General features: G+C 51.6%; 1 protein-coding gene across 10 annotated transcripts in view; it reads right to left on the reverse strand.

Annotated features, from left to right (window-relative positions):
• Positions 1-18,103, reverse strand: part of ASAP1 (ArfGAP with SH3 domain, ankyrin repeat and PH domain 1) — a 340,108-nt gene that overhangs the window by 16,755 nt on the left and 305,250 nt on the right. For 8 of the 10 annotated variants that reach the window (XR_007472790.1, XM_049700766.1, XM_049700764.1 and 5 more), the window contains 2 exons: positions 16,643-16,871; positions 6,051-6,221 (listed from right to left, as the gene is read on the reverse strand). Coding sequence is in view for 9 of the 10 variants with exons in the window: in XM_049700766.1 (XP_049556723.1) it covers positions 6,051-6,221; positions 16,643-16,871 (400 nt within the window). In the remaining variant the exon portion in view is untranslated. The remainder of the gene's footprint in view (positions 1-6,050; positions 6,222-16,642; positions 16,872-18,103) is intronic. The other 2 variants (XM_049700768.1, XM_049700765.1) reach the window with 1 other exon arrangement.

Consider the following 18,103-nt stretch of genomic DNA (forward strand, 5'->3'; position numbering starts at 1 on the left):
GGCAGCCTCTCATGACTTCCTTCGAGCTGAGACTTCCTTTAAGGCAGGCATTTCTTTTCAGCATGGTATGGGAACGAGCTGTTGCACCTGCTAATTTCTGTTCCAGGTAGAAAACACCCCAAACCAGTGATTCTTCACCCTATTAGGCGTGAGACTGAATATGAGACCATAAAGGCTGTAAGAGCCCCCGGCTCTGCCTGGGGCCGCCCACTCTGTCACACAGACAAGCCATCACGTCAGGGGCTATGGTCCGACAGCCACAGCTCATGTGTCCAGTGTCCTCACTTAACCCTCCCCTCTGGCCACGCTCCAAAGACACTGTGTGTTTTTATGCCTCTGTAAAGTTGCCCCCTCTGTTCCTTCTCCCTGCAACACCTATCCCCTCCCACGTGGGGTAAATTCCTTTGTAACCTTCAAAGGGTCTCTCCAAAGTCAATTTCTGAGAGTTCTTCCCAAGCCAGACTCGGTCTCTCCACACCCCCAGGGAGCCTACAACCATTCACCACAGACGATGATCAGGGGCAGATTTGGGAGCCAGATAAGCCTGGTTTTGAATTCCAGCTGTACCACCGACCAGTGGGTGTGAGTTCTGATGACACTGCTTTTTCTACTGAGCCTCAGTTCCCTCTTCTTCTTCTTTTTTTTTTTTTTTGCGGTACGCGGGCCTCTCACTGTTGTGGCCTCTCCCATTGCAGAGCACAGGCTCCGGACATGCAGGCCCAGCGGCCATGGCTCACGGGCCCAGCCGCTCCGCGGCATGTGGGATCTTCCCGGACCGGGGCATGAACCCGTGTCCCCTGCATCGGCAGGCGGACTCTCAACCACTGTGCCACCAGGGAAGCCCCCTCATCTTTAAAATAGGAATAACAGTACCTGCTTCACTAGATGGGCACGAGCATCATGAGAGAGAAACCACGGAGTGTAGTTCATGGTGCTGGACCACAGAGGGCATGACACAAACGGAGATCACTGTTCTGAGCTCTCTGATGAGATGTAACAAAAATGCAGGTGATTTCCTCAACGAGTGAGCATTTCACAGACAGGGGCTCTACCTTGTCCGTCCCTGCAGCCCCACTGGAGCCCAATGTCCGCACAGAGCAGTCACTGGGCGCTGCTGAATGAAGACAAGGCCCACAGAGCGGACTCCTCCACTCCTCCCCCCACAGCCTGGTTTCTTGCGCACCTGGGTGGGGAGGCACCTGTGGTCTGGCGGACAGGAACCCTGCTGTGCCTGGGCAGAGAAGCGTGTCTTTGAAAAAGTTCCAAAAATAGGATAGCACTAGAAGGAGGCGCAGAAGCATGGAAAGAGCTCAGTCCTTTTTTCCTCTCTCCGTGCAATCTGGGAAATGACTGTGGTACACACACAGCTGTGTGAGGAGAGGGCTGGAGACGGACGGTGGGCAGACAGTTTAAAAAGCTGTGGCCAAGGGCTTCCCTGGTGGCGCAGTGGTTGAGAGTCCGCCTGCCGATGCAGGGGACGTGGGTTCGTGCCCCGGGTCTGGGGGGATCCCACATGCCGCGGAGCAGCTGGGCCCGTGAGCCATGGCCACTGAGCCTGCGCGTCCGGAGACTGTGCTCCGCAACAGGAGAGGCCACAACAGTGAGAGGCCAGCGTACCGCAAAAAAAAAAAAAAAGCTGTGGCCAAGACTACAGGTCACTTACTGTAGTTCAGAAGCTGTGGGCCAGGAGTGTGGAACGAGAGGAGGGCACTGCCCAGCAGTGCCTGGCACACAGGCTCTAGGAGTCTTCTGGAAGAGTGGGTAATTATACGAACCTCGGAGTCAGAAATAGGTTCAAATCCAGGCCTTGAAGTTATCGGACAAGTCACTTGACCTCTGTGATTCAATTTCCGCATCAGTAAACCAGGGACCATGACAGTCCCTACCTCACAGGACAGTTGTGATGGCTTAACACGGTAACGTATGAGCAAGTGCACAGCAGCTGGTACACGGTGCATAATCTATATATGGTGGCAGCCATTGTCATTTCTAGAGCTGCACGTAAAATGGGGTCGGAGTGGTGGGGGGAGGTGACTTGAGAATATATTGGGAAATCCAAGAAAAAGAAAGAATCAGGAAGTTTCTACCCAAAGGCTCTTTTACAAGCCAATACTACTTCTAATAAGTAGACGTGGGGGACTTGGATCAAACATTTCAAATACTGACCCACTTTACCTGGAAGTTCTGGCCTTGAAATATGAGAAGGGAATCAGCTTGTGGTAGTTTTTCGTCCATCATCTACTCTCCATTAAAAAAAAGAGAAGCGTATAGAACTTAAGTCCCAGTGGCCAAAGATAAGGAATGCAAGTGATTCTCGGAGGTCTCTTAGCCAGGTATTGGTGGAACACGGATCAGAACTCAGGCTTCTGGGAAGTTTGCTCGGTGCACTACATGGTTTCCCAGGATGCGCCCCGTAAACACTTCTCTGAATACCTGACAAAGGACGGAGGTCCCAGGGAAAGCTGATCTCACGTCGTCATTACAAGAATCTCAAGTGTGAGAAAAGGCTTAATCTTACGGCCACCATGAACTAGATAACTGGCTGCATTGTTTTCTTTGCTCTCACCTCTAAGAACCTCAGTGTCAAACCCGTGGTCTATTTCCAGCTGCTGTATGTGACCTTGTGTTATGCATTTTGTGACGACGTAACACCCCTGGACTTCATCTTACTTTGCTCCCTTTATTCTCCCTTTGTCCTCATTTCCTTATTAATTTAATTTGAATTGTGTTAAAATGTGTTGGTCTGTTAGAAAACAGGTTATAAACAACTTATTTTATCTCCAAAGGTGAGGTTTAACGACACGCCACTTCAAAAATCAACAGTCCCCGCACCTAGTTGCTTCTGCCGCCGGCCTAGTTGTTTTCTGATCGAAAGCCTGCCTCTGCCGTCTCCCTAGACAGATGGCTGAACCCATCACCATAGCGGGGCTGCAGTATGTGATGCCTGGGCTATCCTGGGCACCGTGGATGCTGTGGTCCTGGCAGGGAGAAAGCCCGGAGTGGCCTCATCACACACCAGGGCTCCGTGCTGCAGAGACGAGGTGGCACAGCCAGGCGGGGGGTGCCCAGCCAAGGGGATCACTGAGCCGTCAGTGCAGAGCTCAGCAGAGCAAGGAGAGCGCGAGGGCCATGGGCTCTCCCAGCCACACGGGCTCCCCACTCACCAGCTGTGAGAACTTGGGCATGGAACTGAACCTTTTGGGAATCTCAGTGTCCTTAAAATCAAGCCCCTTGCATTTCCTACTCTGTGGAACTGGCCTTAAGAATTCAATGAGTGCTATTAACTAGCCCCAGTTTACAGCCGGAGAAACTGAAGTATGGAACGATTCAAAGGTAATTGCTGAAAGCCACAGGGCTACCAGGTGGTGGAGGTGGATTAGAATCCAGGCAGTAGGACACAGGTCCACACCGGAGCTCCGCTGAGACAGAGACAGCTCGTGCCCTTGTAAGGAGTTCATACTGCACTGGGAAAGACAGAAAGGCAACCAGAACCACTGTGTGATAATCCCTATGCCAGAAGGAGCAGAGAGTGGGCATGGGGGTGCTGGCCGGGCCGGGGAGGGTCTCTGAAGCAGGTCCCTGGACAGTAGATCTGGAAGGATGACTAAGCGTGAACACAAGTGGACAGACTGCGCGAGGCTGAGGGCACACTATGAGCAAAGGCTCGGCTCTCAGGGGACAGGATGGAGTTGGGAGCCTACCAGCTCAACACGGCAGGCACGTCCTAGGGCAGGGGGTGGGCAGGTGAGGCCAGGGCGGGCTCAGGGCTGTGCTACTCCACCTCCGCATGTCTGCCCCCCATGCCCCGGTCCAGATCTCAAACAGCCCAAAGGCCCTCACCTCAGGGGCTGTGGGGAGACGGCAGGTTTAGGGGAGCACTGGAATGATGGGTGCCTAGAGGGAAGCCGCAGGTACCATAAATGCGGCCTAGGAATCTGGTGTCCCGTGTGCCTTATCAATTAAGTCTGACCCCTGCTTCGGCGTCTGGATCACAACGTCATTGGGAGACAGGCAGGGATAAAACCCGCGGTGATCATACAACACAAAGCATGAAGACCCGGATCTGAGCCACTTTAACCTGCCTGGTGGGAGGCTTGTTACCGTCCCGCGTCTGCAGACGCCTTTAAGAACATCTCCCCTATGTGCTCACACACCGACTCAGAAAGAATGGCCCTGACGGCCACAGAATTACCACCTGGGGTTGTCTATGACATGTACAGTGGTCACTTCTGCGTGGAGAGATTTTGATTTTTGTCCCTTGAGGCTGCCAACTGCTCAGGGCCCACAGCTTCCAAAGCTTGAAGGCTCCCGCTCACCGTCCGGGGCACCAACTCACGCTCATCAAGGGGTAACCTTGTTTCTCGGTGAAAAATGCCCCTTGTCCACAACGAAACCCACCCAAAGCCAAACCAAAGCAAATGCACACCCGCTTTTTTTCTAGTCCTGCTGCTTAGTCTAAGAAAGGGATGATTCTTAAGGCGAGAAACAGAAATTTAGTAAATTTAACTGCAGACTGATGGAGTCTGTGAGGCACAATGAACTTTATGCAGAAATAAAACCCGAGTAAACAACAGGATCAGAATCTAGTGAAATTCGAAAAGGTCAGTCTGTGATTTGTGGTACGAACACCTGCAGGAAACTGGTGACCTTCAGTGGAGCGTTATTTGGGGCAAATAATTCTTCCTCTTGGAAGAATCCTTTTGGAAGAATCCTGGGGACCCCTGAAGGCCCTGGGGTGGGGCCTCGGGCAGTGTCAGGGACCTGCATGGTGCTGACGTGCGCTGGGCGCACCCTCCCCGCAGCCGGTCTCACCGGGAACAGATTTGTCAACACCCGCTGCAAATGTCCCCTCCCCGCGAAGCTGGACACCCTGCTTCAGCATTTCCGCAGTATTTGGTGAAGAACGCACGGCACTCATGTCCCTCCTGGACCACGAGCTCCTCGAGCACAAGGGTGGAGAAGCCCAAACCCCAGGCACCAGGCCAGTGGAGTGAACGGCTAAGCACAGACAGTCCACACGCACTGTGGCATCTGGGTCACATGACACACAGGCGTGCCTGTCTGCAAATGGGCAGCATGGCTTTTCCCAGAAGCTCCCCAAATCCAGAACACCTATTAGGGGCTTTCTGACGAGGCCTTTAAAAGCATTCAGCTGAGCTCCCTATCAGTTACAAACAAACAAAACAGCCATGACACGATTCACTGGCAAGGGGAGGTGACCCATGCAAACCAGCAGGGCCAGGACCCCGTGGGCGCCGGGAGACACCGGGCTCTTGAGCGAACCTGGTGGCAGGCTGGTGAGCTACAAAGGGAGATAAAGACAGAAACCGTGTTCCTCGTGGATAGAAATTTGTTATCAGCCACCAGTGTCACTGAAATGGTAAACTACTAACTGATCTGCGCAGGTCTGTTTATTCTCAATCGATTATGAGGTACCTACTGCATCCTGGGCTCGACCCTAGGCTCTGTGAACACAGAAAGGAACAAGACAGACAAGGGCCCTGCTCTCACGGAGCTAGGTTCCAGAGACCGGAAAACCGAACACAAATGAAACACCTGTCAGCGGCGATCTGGGGTCCTGAGGGAAACACTGGGGAGGGGGCTCCCTCAGAGAGGATGGCCCAGGAGACAGACATGCAGGCGGAGGAGGACGGGAGGGAGCGAGGCTTTCAAGCCCATGACAGAGCTGCAGGGAGGGGGCGGCCCCAGGAAGGAAAGAGCCCGGTGGAGCCAGAGGTGAAAGCAGGCCGGCGAGGCTGAGCGGGGGACAGGAGCTGGGAGGGACCAGCCTGACCACCTGGGTCCTGGTGGGTGTCTGGTGCACAAAAAGTGCTCAGCAGCTTATCACTAGCACACTTTCTAAGCGGTGGTGGTATTTTCCCCCATGTTTCTTTGGCCATAAGAGGCTGTGCAATCATATGTATCCAGGCCCTCACCCAGCGTGGGTGCGGTCTGGTCCATCTGCTGGGTGTGCTGAGCGCCCACTGCCCCCCGAGCCCCGTGCTCTGCCTGGCTCAGGCAGTGAGGGCCCTGACTGGAGGACAACTTACCCCAAGGAACTGCGCCTTTGTTTGGGGGCCCGTGAGGTAGTGGGCTGGGAGGGTCGGATAGGGTTCTCTTGTGTCCGGGCGGTGGGGGAGGAGGCCTCTTCTTGGACAGAGTGGAGCTGCCACTAGAGGTCTGGGTGCTTAGAGGGAGTGCTGAAGGTGGGCCAGTTGGACCTGGAAAGGAATCGAATGGTGCAGGAAGGTTAATCCCGGTCTCGCAGAGGGAAGAGCCTGTGTGCAGTCACTCCCACGCATCAGATGGAGTGTGACACACAGAGACTGAAGCACGAGGCTGGGGACGGCCAAGTCCATCGACCCGGTAATCCCCAAAAGAGGGCTTTTAAAAATTGCTGGTAAAAAAATTAAAAAGGAGACTGTGTGCTTTTAAGGAACAAAACGTCAGCCAACATGGAACACTACTGGGTTTAGATCATCCTTTGGGTACAACGGGAGAAATAAAACACACACATTTTAAACCAGTAACTCACTGGAACCACGGCAAAACCTACAGAGGAAGAAGGCACACAGCACTGCCAGCAAAGTCAATGGAGAAAGAGCAAAATACTGACTAAGGGCTTCCCTGGTGGCGCAGTGGTTGAGAGTCTGCCTGCCGATGCAGGGGACGCGGGTTTGTGCCCCGGTCCGGGAAGATCCCACATGCCGCGGAGCAGCTGGGCCCGTGAGCCATGGCCGCTGAGCCTGTGCATCCGGAGCCTGTGCTCCACAACGGGAGAGGCCACAACAGTGAGAGGCCCGTGTACCGCAAAAAAAAACAAAAAACAAAACCGACTAAACCTCCAAAGGGCCTCACGTGGAAACATGAACACTGGATTCATAGAATAGGGTTTCTCTCTCCACTGCAATTTTTTTTTCAGTCAGCAAACGTTGCCTGAAGTTTTTTTTTAAATGACTTTTATAAATAATTAAGGGAAATCCAAAAACCCTTTTTTCTTCCAATTCTGAACTGTTCTAGATATCATAAACCACCTATTATATTGGAAGCTTGAACAAGTTACATAAGCTTCACTGATTTCTATAGGTTTAAAAAAAATTTTTTTTTTAAATTTTTGCCTGTGTTGGGTCTTTGTTGCTGCGCGCGGGCTTTCTCTAGTTGCAGCGAGCGGGGGCTACTCTTCGTTGCGCTGCGCGGGCTTCTCACTGCAGTGGCTTCTCTTGCTGAGGAGCACGGGCTCTAGGTGCGCGGGCTTCAGTAGCTGTGGCACGCGGGCTCAGTAGTAGTGGCTCGCGGGCTCTAGAGCGCAGGCTCAGTAGTTGTGGCGCACGGGCTTAGTTGCTCTGCGGCATGTGGGATCTTCCCGGACCAGGGCTCAAACCCGTGTCTCCTGCACTGGCAGGCAGATTTGTAACCACTGCGCCACCAGGGAAGCCCTGATTTCTAAACGTTTTTAAAAAGATTCTACTTTCTCCAGAGGTAATGATAGGATAGCAATAATGATATTAATATCACACACACACACACACCACTACTGCAAAAGTTGACTTTTTGAACTAACGCTTTAAGAAAAAAAGGAGTTTGTTTTCAATGAGCGCTATGGGAGTAGTATATATGCTGTTAATTTTGTTTATTCCAAGAGACACTGAAGTGGCCGGTGTGTGCCGAGCACTATATGCTGGGCACTTTGACAAATCTCTCTTTATGATCATTACCAGGTTATGGTTTAACTGGACAACAGTGTCCACAAACATTAAAAGAGAAAAAAAGGAAAGAAACAAAAAAAGCTAGGAACACTGCCACACCAAATGTTTATCGCAGGATAGCAGGTACCTGGTGATCCAGAAAGGCTCCAAAAGAGCTTTCTATATTCTGCATATTAAAAGAGAAGCGTAATTACTGCTGGCCTCCTTCCTTGGGAAAACAAGCTTTGCTATTTCCCGTGATCAATTACCGCTCAGTACAAACACAGATTTAAACCCCCATTTCTCAAAGACAGTCTCGTCTTGGAAGTAAATACTGTTCATCTCAGTAAAATGGTCGTGTGCTTTAGAATTAAATGGCCCTAGCGGCAGTATTTATTCTCAGTCCTACTGATGAGATACGTGATGGAAGCCTTACCGATATCCCCAATCAACGCCTAATTACGGCACCAGTCACTGAAATTTCAGAAACTGTTTCATTTTTTAACAGTAAAGGCATTGTTATTTTAGCCTTGTGTTTGTACAGTGCTTCCTAGTTTTCAAAATGTGTTGGTACATGCTATTTGCCTTGATTTTCATAACAACCCTGTGAGGCATGTGGGTCTGGTATTACTGGCCCCATTTGGCAGCTAGGAAAGCGGGGCTGTTGCCACGAGGGGCGGAGCTGAACCGTGATGCAGGTCTCTGGGGGTGGCGAGGGCTCACCCCGTCCTGAAAGCCAGGCCAGTATTTTCTGGGCTCGCCACATGAGGAAAATGGCAACAACAACGCTCGGTACTAGGAAGTGGAACTTTCCTCTTGGAAATAAATGGAGAATACATAATAGACAATGGTGAGATTCCCCAGCAGTTTCGTCTGTATCGCCATCTAGGGACTTCCTGATGCAATGCATCTGGAAGGCCATAATCAATCCGTTTCAAATCCCGCCTGGAAACACAGATGGCCAATGGAGCTATATCTCTGGGCAAAGCTGTCTGTGTACGTGGTTTTAGGAGTGATCAGACCAGAGTTGTCCTGTAACCACAAACCAAGCAAAATCAAGCTTCCTGAATCATCATTTAAAAAATGTAGGGGTTAGTGTTCCCTTCCTGACGTCATCACAGCCTTGTCTTACTTTCAGACATCAGCTACTACAGTCTCTAATTATCTGTCTTTGCTGACTCGTTCATTGCCTCTCTGTCCACCATGCTGCAGGTTCTACCAGGGTCAGGCTGTTCTCTGGCCTGGGGTAGAAAAAGCTGCATTTAGTAAATACAGTATCGAATTAATGGATGAAAAAACTTCTACTTCTCTTGTTGTAAGGCTAGTGATCCTTAAGGAAGACAGAACGTCTCACTTAGGGTGACAGATCAGAAACCAGGGAGAGAGGGGACCTGGGGAGAGATAGTGTGAAGTTCGAAAATAAATATTCAATACTGTAATGGACTTTCATGGCAAACAACACACAGACCCACCTATTGTTCTGTAACAGAAGTTACAGAAGGGAAGATGCCATGAAATCTTCTTGGCTGGTAGGGCATGAGTTAAAAAAGGGTGAAAAACACTATATCAGACCCCAGAAAAGCAGACAAAATTTTATAACTTTACTGTAAAGAGCTCAAAAGACTTCCAAAATAAGTAACTGGTCTTTAAGCACTAAAAAGGATGTTTCCTGCCAACTAAACCTGAGCACTGGCTTGGTCAGGAAAGCAGCACTTCTGGAGGCGTAAAGAAAGCTAAAACAGAACAAACAAAAAAACAGTAAACACAGCATCAAACAAACTCGAAAGGGGTGGGAGGCAAGATTAACAGGTGGGGAGGGGACTCGGGCAGCCAGTTTTCTTCCCTCCACTCTGCCAGGGCCTGTGGGAATAAGGAGAAAACACCCTAAGCCACATTTGCCGCTAATACTGGCTATTATGTCAAATTATCCTCTAACACTTTTTCTTAAAAATATGGTCTAGATTTCCGAAGCTGCCATATATAGCTCCCAGGTTAAATTATTAGAAGGTCTTCTACAAGGAGGCAGGGTGTACCAACGCAGCTCTTACTGGGGGTTCACGTGCCTGGGGTTCTCCTGTATCTCCAGCAGCCTCTTGGTCACTCACTTAGACGTTCTGCCAGGGCTTCAACGCTAGTGGCCCCATGTGAGCTGTGCTGCCTCGAGCACCTCACCGTCACGGGCTCAGGGAGGTCCCTCACTGAGGCCTGCAGCTCAGACGTGTGGCCACCATGCGGCCAGAGCTCGGGAAGCCCACACACGTGACGCCGCCGTGCATCTCAGAAGCCTCGAAGTTAATGACAGAGTTATATAGACAACTCTGGACAATACAAATGACAAACTTACCATTTTCTAATGGTTTTCACAGTACAGAACTTAAAAAGAATGGAAAGTTTCTATCATTTAAAAAGTAGATAGGGACTTCCCTGGTGGTGCAGTGGTTACGAATCCACCTGCCAATTCAGGGGACAGAGGTCCGAGCCCTGGTCCGGGAAGATTTCACATGCCGTGGAGCAACTAAGCCCATGTGCCACAACTACTGAGCTCATGCGCCACAACTACTGAGCCTGTGCACCTAGAGCCCATGCTCTGCAACAAGAAAAGCCACCGCAAGGAGAAGCCCGTGCATCACAAATAAAAGTAGCCCCCCTCGCCACAACTAGAGAAAGCCTGCGCACAGCAACGAAGACCCAACGTGGCCAAAAATAAATAAAAAATAAAAATAAATAAATTTATATATTAAAAAAATGTAGATAAAGATGCAAGAATATTTACTTAGAGAAGAACTGTGTGTAGTAGGAAGGCGCTATCATCATCTCCATGCTCAGGTGGGGAAACAGAGGCACGGTGCAGAGGAGAGGGGTGTGTGGAGAAAGCACGGTAGGTTGGCAGCAGGCCTGGCAGGATCCCAACATGGCAGTGACACTGTGACAGACGCAGCGCTGCACACAGACCACGCAGGAGCCATTCACGTGCCCTTCAGTCTCCTTCCAAGACACTGATCATTAAGAGAAAGTGCCGAACTCAAGGCTCAGGGTTGGTTCTTTAACACTCATATATTCTTTTTTCTTTTTCTTTTTAAAAGGATTTATTTTGCTTTTAAAAATTTATTTAGGGCTTCCCCGGTGGGGCAGTGGTCAAGAGTCCGCCGATGCAGGGGACACGGGTTCGTGCCCCGGTCCAGGAAGATCCCATGTGCCGCGGAGCGGCTGGGCCCGTGAGCCATGGCCGCTGAGCCTGCGCGTCCGGAGCCTGTGCTCCACAACGGGAGAGGCCACAGCAGTGAGAGGCCCGCCTACCGCAAAAAAAAAAAAAAAAATTATTTTTGGCTGTGTTGGGTCTTCGTTGCTGCATGCAGGCTTTCTCTAGTTGCGGTGAGTGGGCTTCTCATTGCAGTGGCTTCTCTTGTTGCAGAGCACAGGCTCTAGGTGCGCGGGCTTCAGTAGTTGTGACACGTGGGCTCAGTAGTTGTGGCTCGTGGGCTCTAGAGCACAGGCTCAGTAGTTGTGGCACATGGGCTCAGTAGTTGTGGCTCGCGGGCTCTAGAGCGCAGGCTCAGTAGTTGTGGTGCACAGGCTTAGTCGCTCCGCGGCATGTGGGATCTTCCCGGACCAGGGCTCGACCCCGTGTTCCCTGCACTGGCAGGCGGATTCCCAACCACTGTGCCCCCAGGGAAGCCCTGCTCATACGTTCTTATGTGCAAGACGCACAACAGCATTTCCTCTGCTCCCCTTTCCGCACCCCGGCGGTCGGGCGACTGGGCTGGCGAGCCCGGCACTGCTGAGGGCAGGAGTCACAGACGTGCTCTTGGCCAGCAAGGAGGCCAATGCAAGGCGATACACGTGTGCAGTGCTTTAAAAAGGATTGAGAGAGACGGACAAAAATAGGCAGAACAAACAAGCAAACAAAAACCCACTCACACACACAAAAAAACCCCAGAAAAATCCAGAAAATTCAACACAAATGAAGGACAATGGTCCATGGGAAGCTTTAAAGTGGAGCCACTCAAATGGCTACCTTCCTGTGAGATAAAAAAATCCCAGGAAACTCTACAGTCATCAGCATAAGAATAAAGCCACTCACAGGGAAACATCTCCTAGGCAAGCCCAACTCCTGGAGCAGGGCACTTGCCTACCTTCAGACCCCGGGGCAGTCTTCTCCCTGGCCACCCCCTCTCTGCCCTAACTGTTGCTACAGACCTCAAATGAGTCACACAAATGGTGTATAAAATGCTTACACAACTGAGTTTAGGCACAAACATGGTGCAGAAGGATCGTCAGCAAGTCAGTTATCACAGCCCCAGGACATCTGGGTTAGTTTTATGAGCGTCCCCTCCTTGCTCTGGCCGCACATTTCTGGGACACGCTTTCACTGATTCTGCAGTTGTTTGTTCACTCAGCAGGCACTGATGGAGCCCCCTCTGTGCCAGGGATGCAGGGACAGCTCATTCCCAGCCTCCATGTGGAGGAGTTCTGCCTCCAGCGGGAGGGGGGAGTGAAAGGAAGACTCCCTTCATCCTCTCTTCAAATCTGGAGTGCCACCGACTGCCGCCCCTGATGAGGGCGCAGCTCACCGCTTTCTCACCCACTGGAGCGCGAGCTTCCAAGCAGGAGCTCCCCGCTCCCCCCTCTGCTACCTTGCCAGGGCCCAGGACATGTGCAGAACCGAACACATGCAGCAGGACCCAACAGGCTCCCATCCTACGTACTGAGTGCTCACGCTGTGCCAGTCACTTTACATACGTTACTTCATGTTCTAAGCAGGGACCCAGCTAGCCAGACACCTGATTCTTATTTTTCAGATGAAGGCCCTGAAACTTAGCAAGATGAGTTAAATGTGAAAAGGAGACCAGGACAGGGACAGGGTTAGCACTTGGTGGGGAGGAACCCCAGCCTCCTAGGTGGGGCAAGGGAGAGAAGAGGGTAGAGTGGGGTTTGAATTCACAGCGGCTCACAGCTGCCCAGCAGGCACGGTCTGGTTGACAGATGGACCTGCCTTGGAGGGTGTGTTACTCTCAAACTATACTCTTGGATTAACGTGGGTGCTTAGCTCTTCACCTACAGGGACGGCGAGGGCAGCACCAGGTGCAACATTCTCCGTGACAAGCACCCGCTGAGCCCTCGGTGCGCCAGGCCCTGAGCCGCTTTTGTGCAGATCACCTACTGGTTTATCAGACCAAGGCTGGAGCCCGTGTGAAACAGGAAGTCCATGTTATAGAAGACGTGTGTGGCCTGCAGGATTCCTACAGGTATTCACAGGATATGCACAGGTGCTACACGATGCCTGCGTCCAGGGGACTGACCTCACAAACAGATGGGAATGAACTGAAGTCAGTTAGCGTATCACTTCGTGCTTCTAAAAGCTTAAAAACTTAGTTCATTTAAGGAAGTCAAATAAGCTTCTTGAGATCAGACTCATCGTTCATTTACTTGACAAATCCTTTGAGTGAAAGGTGCCCACACCATGCCAGGCTTCGCCATTCAGAGCGCCTGCTTATTCACCAGACTTGGGCAGCTCCACCCCGGTTCCTCTTCCCCAAGGACGCTTCTTTAAAGCTGAGGGGTTGCAGTGGCTCTCAAATGTCAGCAGCAGAACCCTCCCTGGGGCACAGACCAGGTGCCAGGTGCTGAGCTGGAAGCTTCCCGGCCCTCTCACTAACCTCCACAAAAATCTCGTGTCACGTCCAGTCTGTGCCACGGCTGTGTAAAAGGTGTGGAATTTTACAACGGGAGCAAACCGCAGCTCTGTAGCTTAAAATGACTTAAAAAGCAAGCTACGCTGTTGTCAAGCGCCTGTTCTGGGGGCGGCATCACAGTACCATGGTGCCCAGACCTTCTCCCCTACTCTGGGGACATGTGTGGAGTCAGAGCCTGAACAGTCCTGCCAGGAGTCCCTCGCGGTAGTTCAGCGCTCTGCATTTTACCAAATGCTTTCTCGTATACTGTCTCACTGGATTCTGATGACAAATGCACGAGGAAGACAAGACAGAGATGGACCCTCTTCCTCAACATGGAAAAGAAGAAACTACCATAGAAGATCTGGTTGCCAAGTCCTAAGGCCCACTTTAATTTTCTATCCTATTTCAGCCACCGCGTGACCTGGAAGTTCCTCAGCCTTTTCAGGGCTCTGTTTCCTTAGCTGTACAAAGGGTGGCAAATCACATCAATCTTTCAGCATCCCTCTAGCTCTAAAAAAAAAAATCCAGGTTCTGTGACATGATTTTTGCTTAAAGATGAAGAACAAACCCATCTTGGCGACCCTGAAGAATATCTAGTCTTAATAAAGATACAGTGAAGTGGGGGGCTGGGCGGAGCTGCTGACCACGAGGGGGAAACTTCTGCATGCTTAATTTTATAGCTTTGATTTAATCTCGCTGGACTTCACATCTGAAGAGGGCGTAGGCAGCAAAATGTTTCAAAAGCTTAAGAGTGGTGAGCTCGGGATTCTGAATCGCTGAGTCGTCCAGCTCTGACTGGAGCTCTGCTCAAGCACAGGGGGCTTTGCCCGATGGCAACTTAGGTCAAACTCCTTACATTTTCATGAGGCAGCTGCAAGTTTTTGAAAATACTCCTGAGCTGGATTCAGAATAATTCCTTCTACTTTTGTCCTCTGTATTCCTCTCGTTAGTGGAAACTTTATCAGTTGTTTCTGACTCACCGGAAACCATCATCCTTACGACCCCGAAGTTCTCAGTGTGGAAATGACTTCTGCTGCAAGCAGACACCTCTGCTTTACCTCCACGGGAAACTAGCAACCCAAACAACAAGACATCCTTGTTCCATGCAAACGGTTCAGTCAGTTCAACAGAATGAAATGAAGAAAACGTAAGGAAAACAGAGGAGAGTTATCTCTGCGCAGAGCATCGGCTGGTCTTCAACTGTGTCTTCTGAGAACTCCATTCAAACATTATCACTTTTCCAAATGTGTGGGCACGTGAGCCAAGCTGCCTGCAGGAAGTATCTCCCGCTTCGAACCCCTTATAAAAGTCATGGGCAGGCTGTGCTTCTTGTCTCACCAGCTCGGACCAAATCTCCGAATCTGATGTCCTGCTATGAGCAACCTGGAAGAACACTCTGACTGTAGCGGAGAGGGATGTCTATGTTCAATTATGGGATTGGGGGTGGGGGGCGGTAAGCAGTCTATCCTTAGCCGACCACGGTTGCTACGGCCAAGTCTCTAGGCACTTGTTTCAGCAGCTGCATCACTAAATAAATTTGGTCTTTGTCTTTGGGTCTTTGGGAAAGAGCTAATCAGAATTTATTCAAGGCAGCAGAGATATACTTGGCACTGAGTCAGTATACTTTATGGGTTTCTGCGTCCCCTTGAGACAAAATTATGGAAAGGGGTAGAGGGAGGTGAGGGTGCCTCCTGGCCCCTAGGACTCTGGTGTCATTCTCTCCTGTAGCCCTTTTCCAAGGTTCTCAGTGACCGGGAGGCTCTCTGATAGGTCATCACCACTTTTTTTGGTAACCACGATCAGGGGATGTGAACTCTTGCAGAGTAACTCTCCACGGTCTTTCTTAGGGCGCAGAAAGGGACTCTCTGCTCTTAGCAGACTGCCACCCTGCTGGGGAGCATCATCGCCTCGCGGTGAGAGGAAACAGTCCTCTTGCAGCACACATCTGCACCTTGTTATGCTAGTGATTTAAAAGGCACGTTCCAGCGTGATGTGTGGAATGGTAAGGACACCACCGGCAGGTTAAGCCTTTGGGTTACGTGCGCCGTTGCTCTTCTGGTCACTGGTTATCTCTGATGAGTGCTGTTTACGCCCGAGCCTCATTTTAACGTTCTCCACTATTTTATCATCTATGAGGCCATTGGGGTCTAAGAACACTGCTCCCATTTATAACACTATTTCAATGGAGAATAAGCTCTGAAAAAACACTGCTTTGAATAAAGCTCACATTCCCCAGAAAATAGCCCCAGTGTGATTCAAATAGGCACGGCATTGTGTACCGGGGCCCTCAAACCTGCGTGAGCACGAGCGAGCGGAGGACACGGGGAGGATCCTGCACTTGGGTTTATGGCTGAGACCAGACCGGAAGCTACAGCTCCGGGTACCTCTCGAATACCCCCGGGAGGGGTGAGCCCTTAATGTTATCACTTCTGTGTCTCGACTCGTCCCCATATAGGTGGGAATACATGGACTTTCTGTGCAGGGCGTTAGGTGGATTCGGGGAACAGGATGCAGTCTTCGTGGACCGTCACCACCTGGCATGAGCCCCGTGGGGGCATGTGACAACACACGGTACAATGACCCTCCTCTGGTAAGATCCTGCCCCAGGTGGTATCTCGTGGAAAACCACTCGCCAGAGAGCACAGGAGTGTGGGTTCAGGTCACACAGGACCTGGGTGAGGATCCCAAACCCCCAAGAGCCCCAGGCCACTTACTCTAGAGCTCTGAACCAGGACCCTGTCTGCCTGGTGCCAGCAGCTGTCCTACCTTACCTTGTTCTGTGAGCGTGAAAAGAGAGGTGCTGGGCTTAGGGCCTCTCGTAAAGCAAAGGGCTTCGTAACTGTTGCCTATCACTGTTACTACATTTTAGTGAAGAGGAAAGAAACTTCTCAAAGAAGAACTCAAATTCCACCCCATATTACACAGGAAAGAACGCTGGTTTGGGAGCCATGTGGACCCTGGATGGAACCTCAACTCCACCACTTACCGGCCGCATGACCTTTGGGCAAGTCATTCTACCTCAATTTTCTCATCTGTACAATGGGCGCAAAAGCACACACCTCACAGGATGGTTGTAAGGTTCACACAAGACAAGGCACGCGGAGTGCCCGTAACACTACTTCTCGGCTGTAACGTGGCAAATGGTGAGGTCCCTGTTTCAAGCTGCCCTGACATCACAGTCCACACTCTGCCACTCAAAGGCACCTCGAAATTCTTACGTCAAAGCTGGGTCAACTCCCAGCTCTGAAGATGGAGTCACAAAGCCCTTCCCACAGCCTGTACCTTTCCCGGCGTTTCTAGGAGGCAGCGGAGGTGCCTCCGCAGTCGGCGCTGTGGGTGAGTCTGTGCTTGTGGAGACAAAGATCTGGTTGGTGAAGGCGCCGTAGGAGAGCCGTTGTTTGTCCCGCGGAGTGCTGAAGCCCGGCAGTGACAGCTTGTCCTGCGGGGAGATGCTGGAGGAGTGGCAGAAGCTCTGAGGTCTGGGTGAGCGCTCTTTCTTGATGGGGCTCGGCTGGCAAATGAAATAACAGTGCGGTGGGTCAGCTGATAGTCAAGGATGACGCTTCAGGTGTCCGGAGGACTCTGCAGGGCAGGCTCAGGGGGGGATCTGGGCTCCTGTGGCTCTCTGCGTTTCTGGGGGGTCAGCCACACAAAAGCCTAGGAGCCACGACACAGCACAAGGGAGACATCCAGAGAGTACACTTCTCACTCTCCTGTCATTACCAGGGTCCCACCAGGGACGTGCTGGTTAGGGAGCACTGTATTCAGAAGTAGAAGGTCACACAGATTTAACCTTTAATCCCCAAACACCTCCCCTGTGCAGGGCACGTTCACCAACAACTGAACAGTAGCTACTACATTAACTTTTCCGTCCCTGCTCAGCCCTTTAACGTCGAGGCTCTCCACACTCACCTCTCTCCTCATTTTACACCCTCTTACGAAGGAACCTCATCTGCGCCCATGGCCGTGACCGCCACCTAATGTTGATGACTCGGGCCTGTACGTCCAACCTCAACCTCTTGGATTCCAAACACTTTCAACCACCCATGACGGATCGCTGGCGTGTGCACTCGGCTCACAGCATCAGCACCCATGCAACTTCCCAAGGGGGAAGTCTCCCAACCTCAGTGGCATCGAGAGCCACCCAGTCCTGCACGGAGAGCTCAGAGGTGCCGCTCGGACCCACAACTCGTGCAGGCACTCACCAGCACCCCCTGGACCACTGGTCCCCTGAACAGCCCCTGCCTCAGTTTCTTTCAGCTCCAGCCCATTTTCCACGCTGCAGGCAGAGCTGGTAGGAAACCCTGTTCTCTGACAGCAAAGCTCTGCTGGCCTGTGCCTGCTTAGATGAAAGCCAAAGGGCTGAACCTGGCCTACCACCCCCTTCACGCCCTTCCTGGTCTGGGCTGCCTGACACTTCAGGGGAGCCTCTTGCCTCTCCCCACCCAGTGCATGTGAAGGCACCTCACACCTCATCCCAAGCGGTTCTCTGATGTTCAGGCCCCATGATGACCCCCGGCCTCTGCACATGCTGTTCTCCCTCCCCAGAAGGATGCACCCCTTCCTACTTCCCTGCCTGGCAAGCTCCTCACCACCCTTAGAAACCCATCTCCCACAGTGTTTCCTTGGTAAGGTCTTCACTGCTCGCCAAGGCTGAGGCAGCCGCCCTGTCCTCTGAACACTTCTAAGGAATTTCGCCAACTCTTACTATAATGGTTACCTTGACTGTGTCGTAATTGAGCT

This window comes from Orcinus orca, chromosome 17 (assembly GCF_937001465.1).
Source record: "Orcinus orca chromosome 17, mOrcOrc1.1, whole genome shotgun sequence".
Lineage (NCBI taxonomy): Eukaryota > Metazoa > Chordata > Mammalia > Artiodactyla > Delphinidae > Orcinus > Orcinus orca.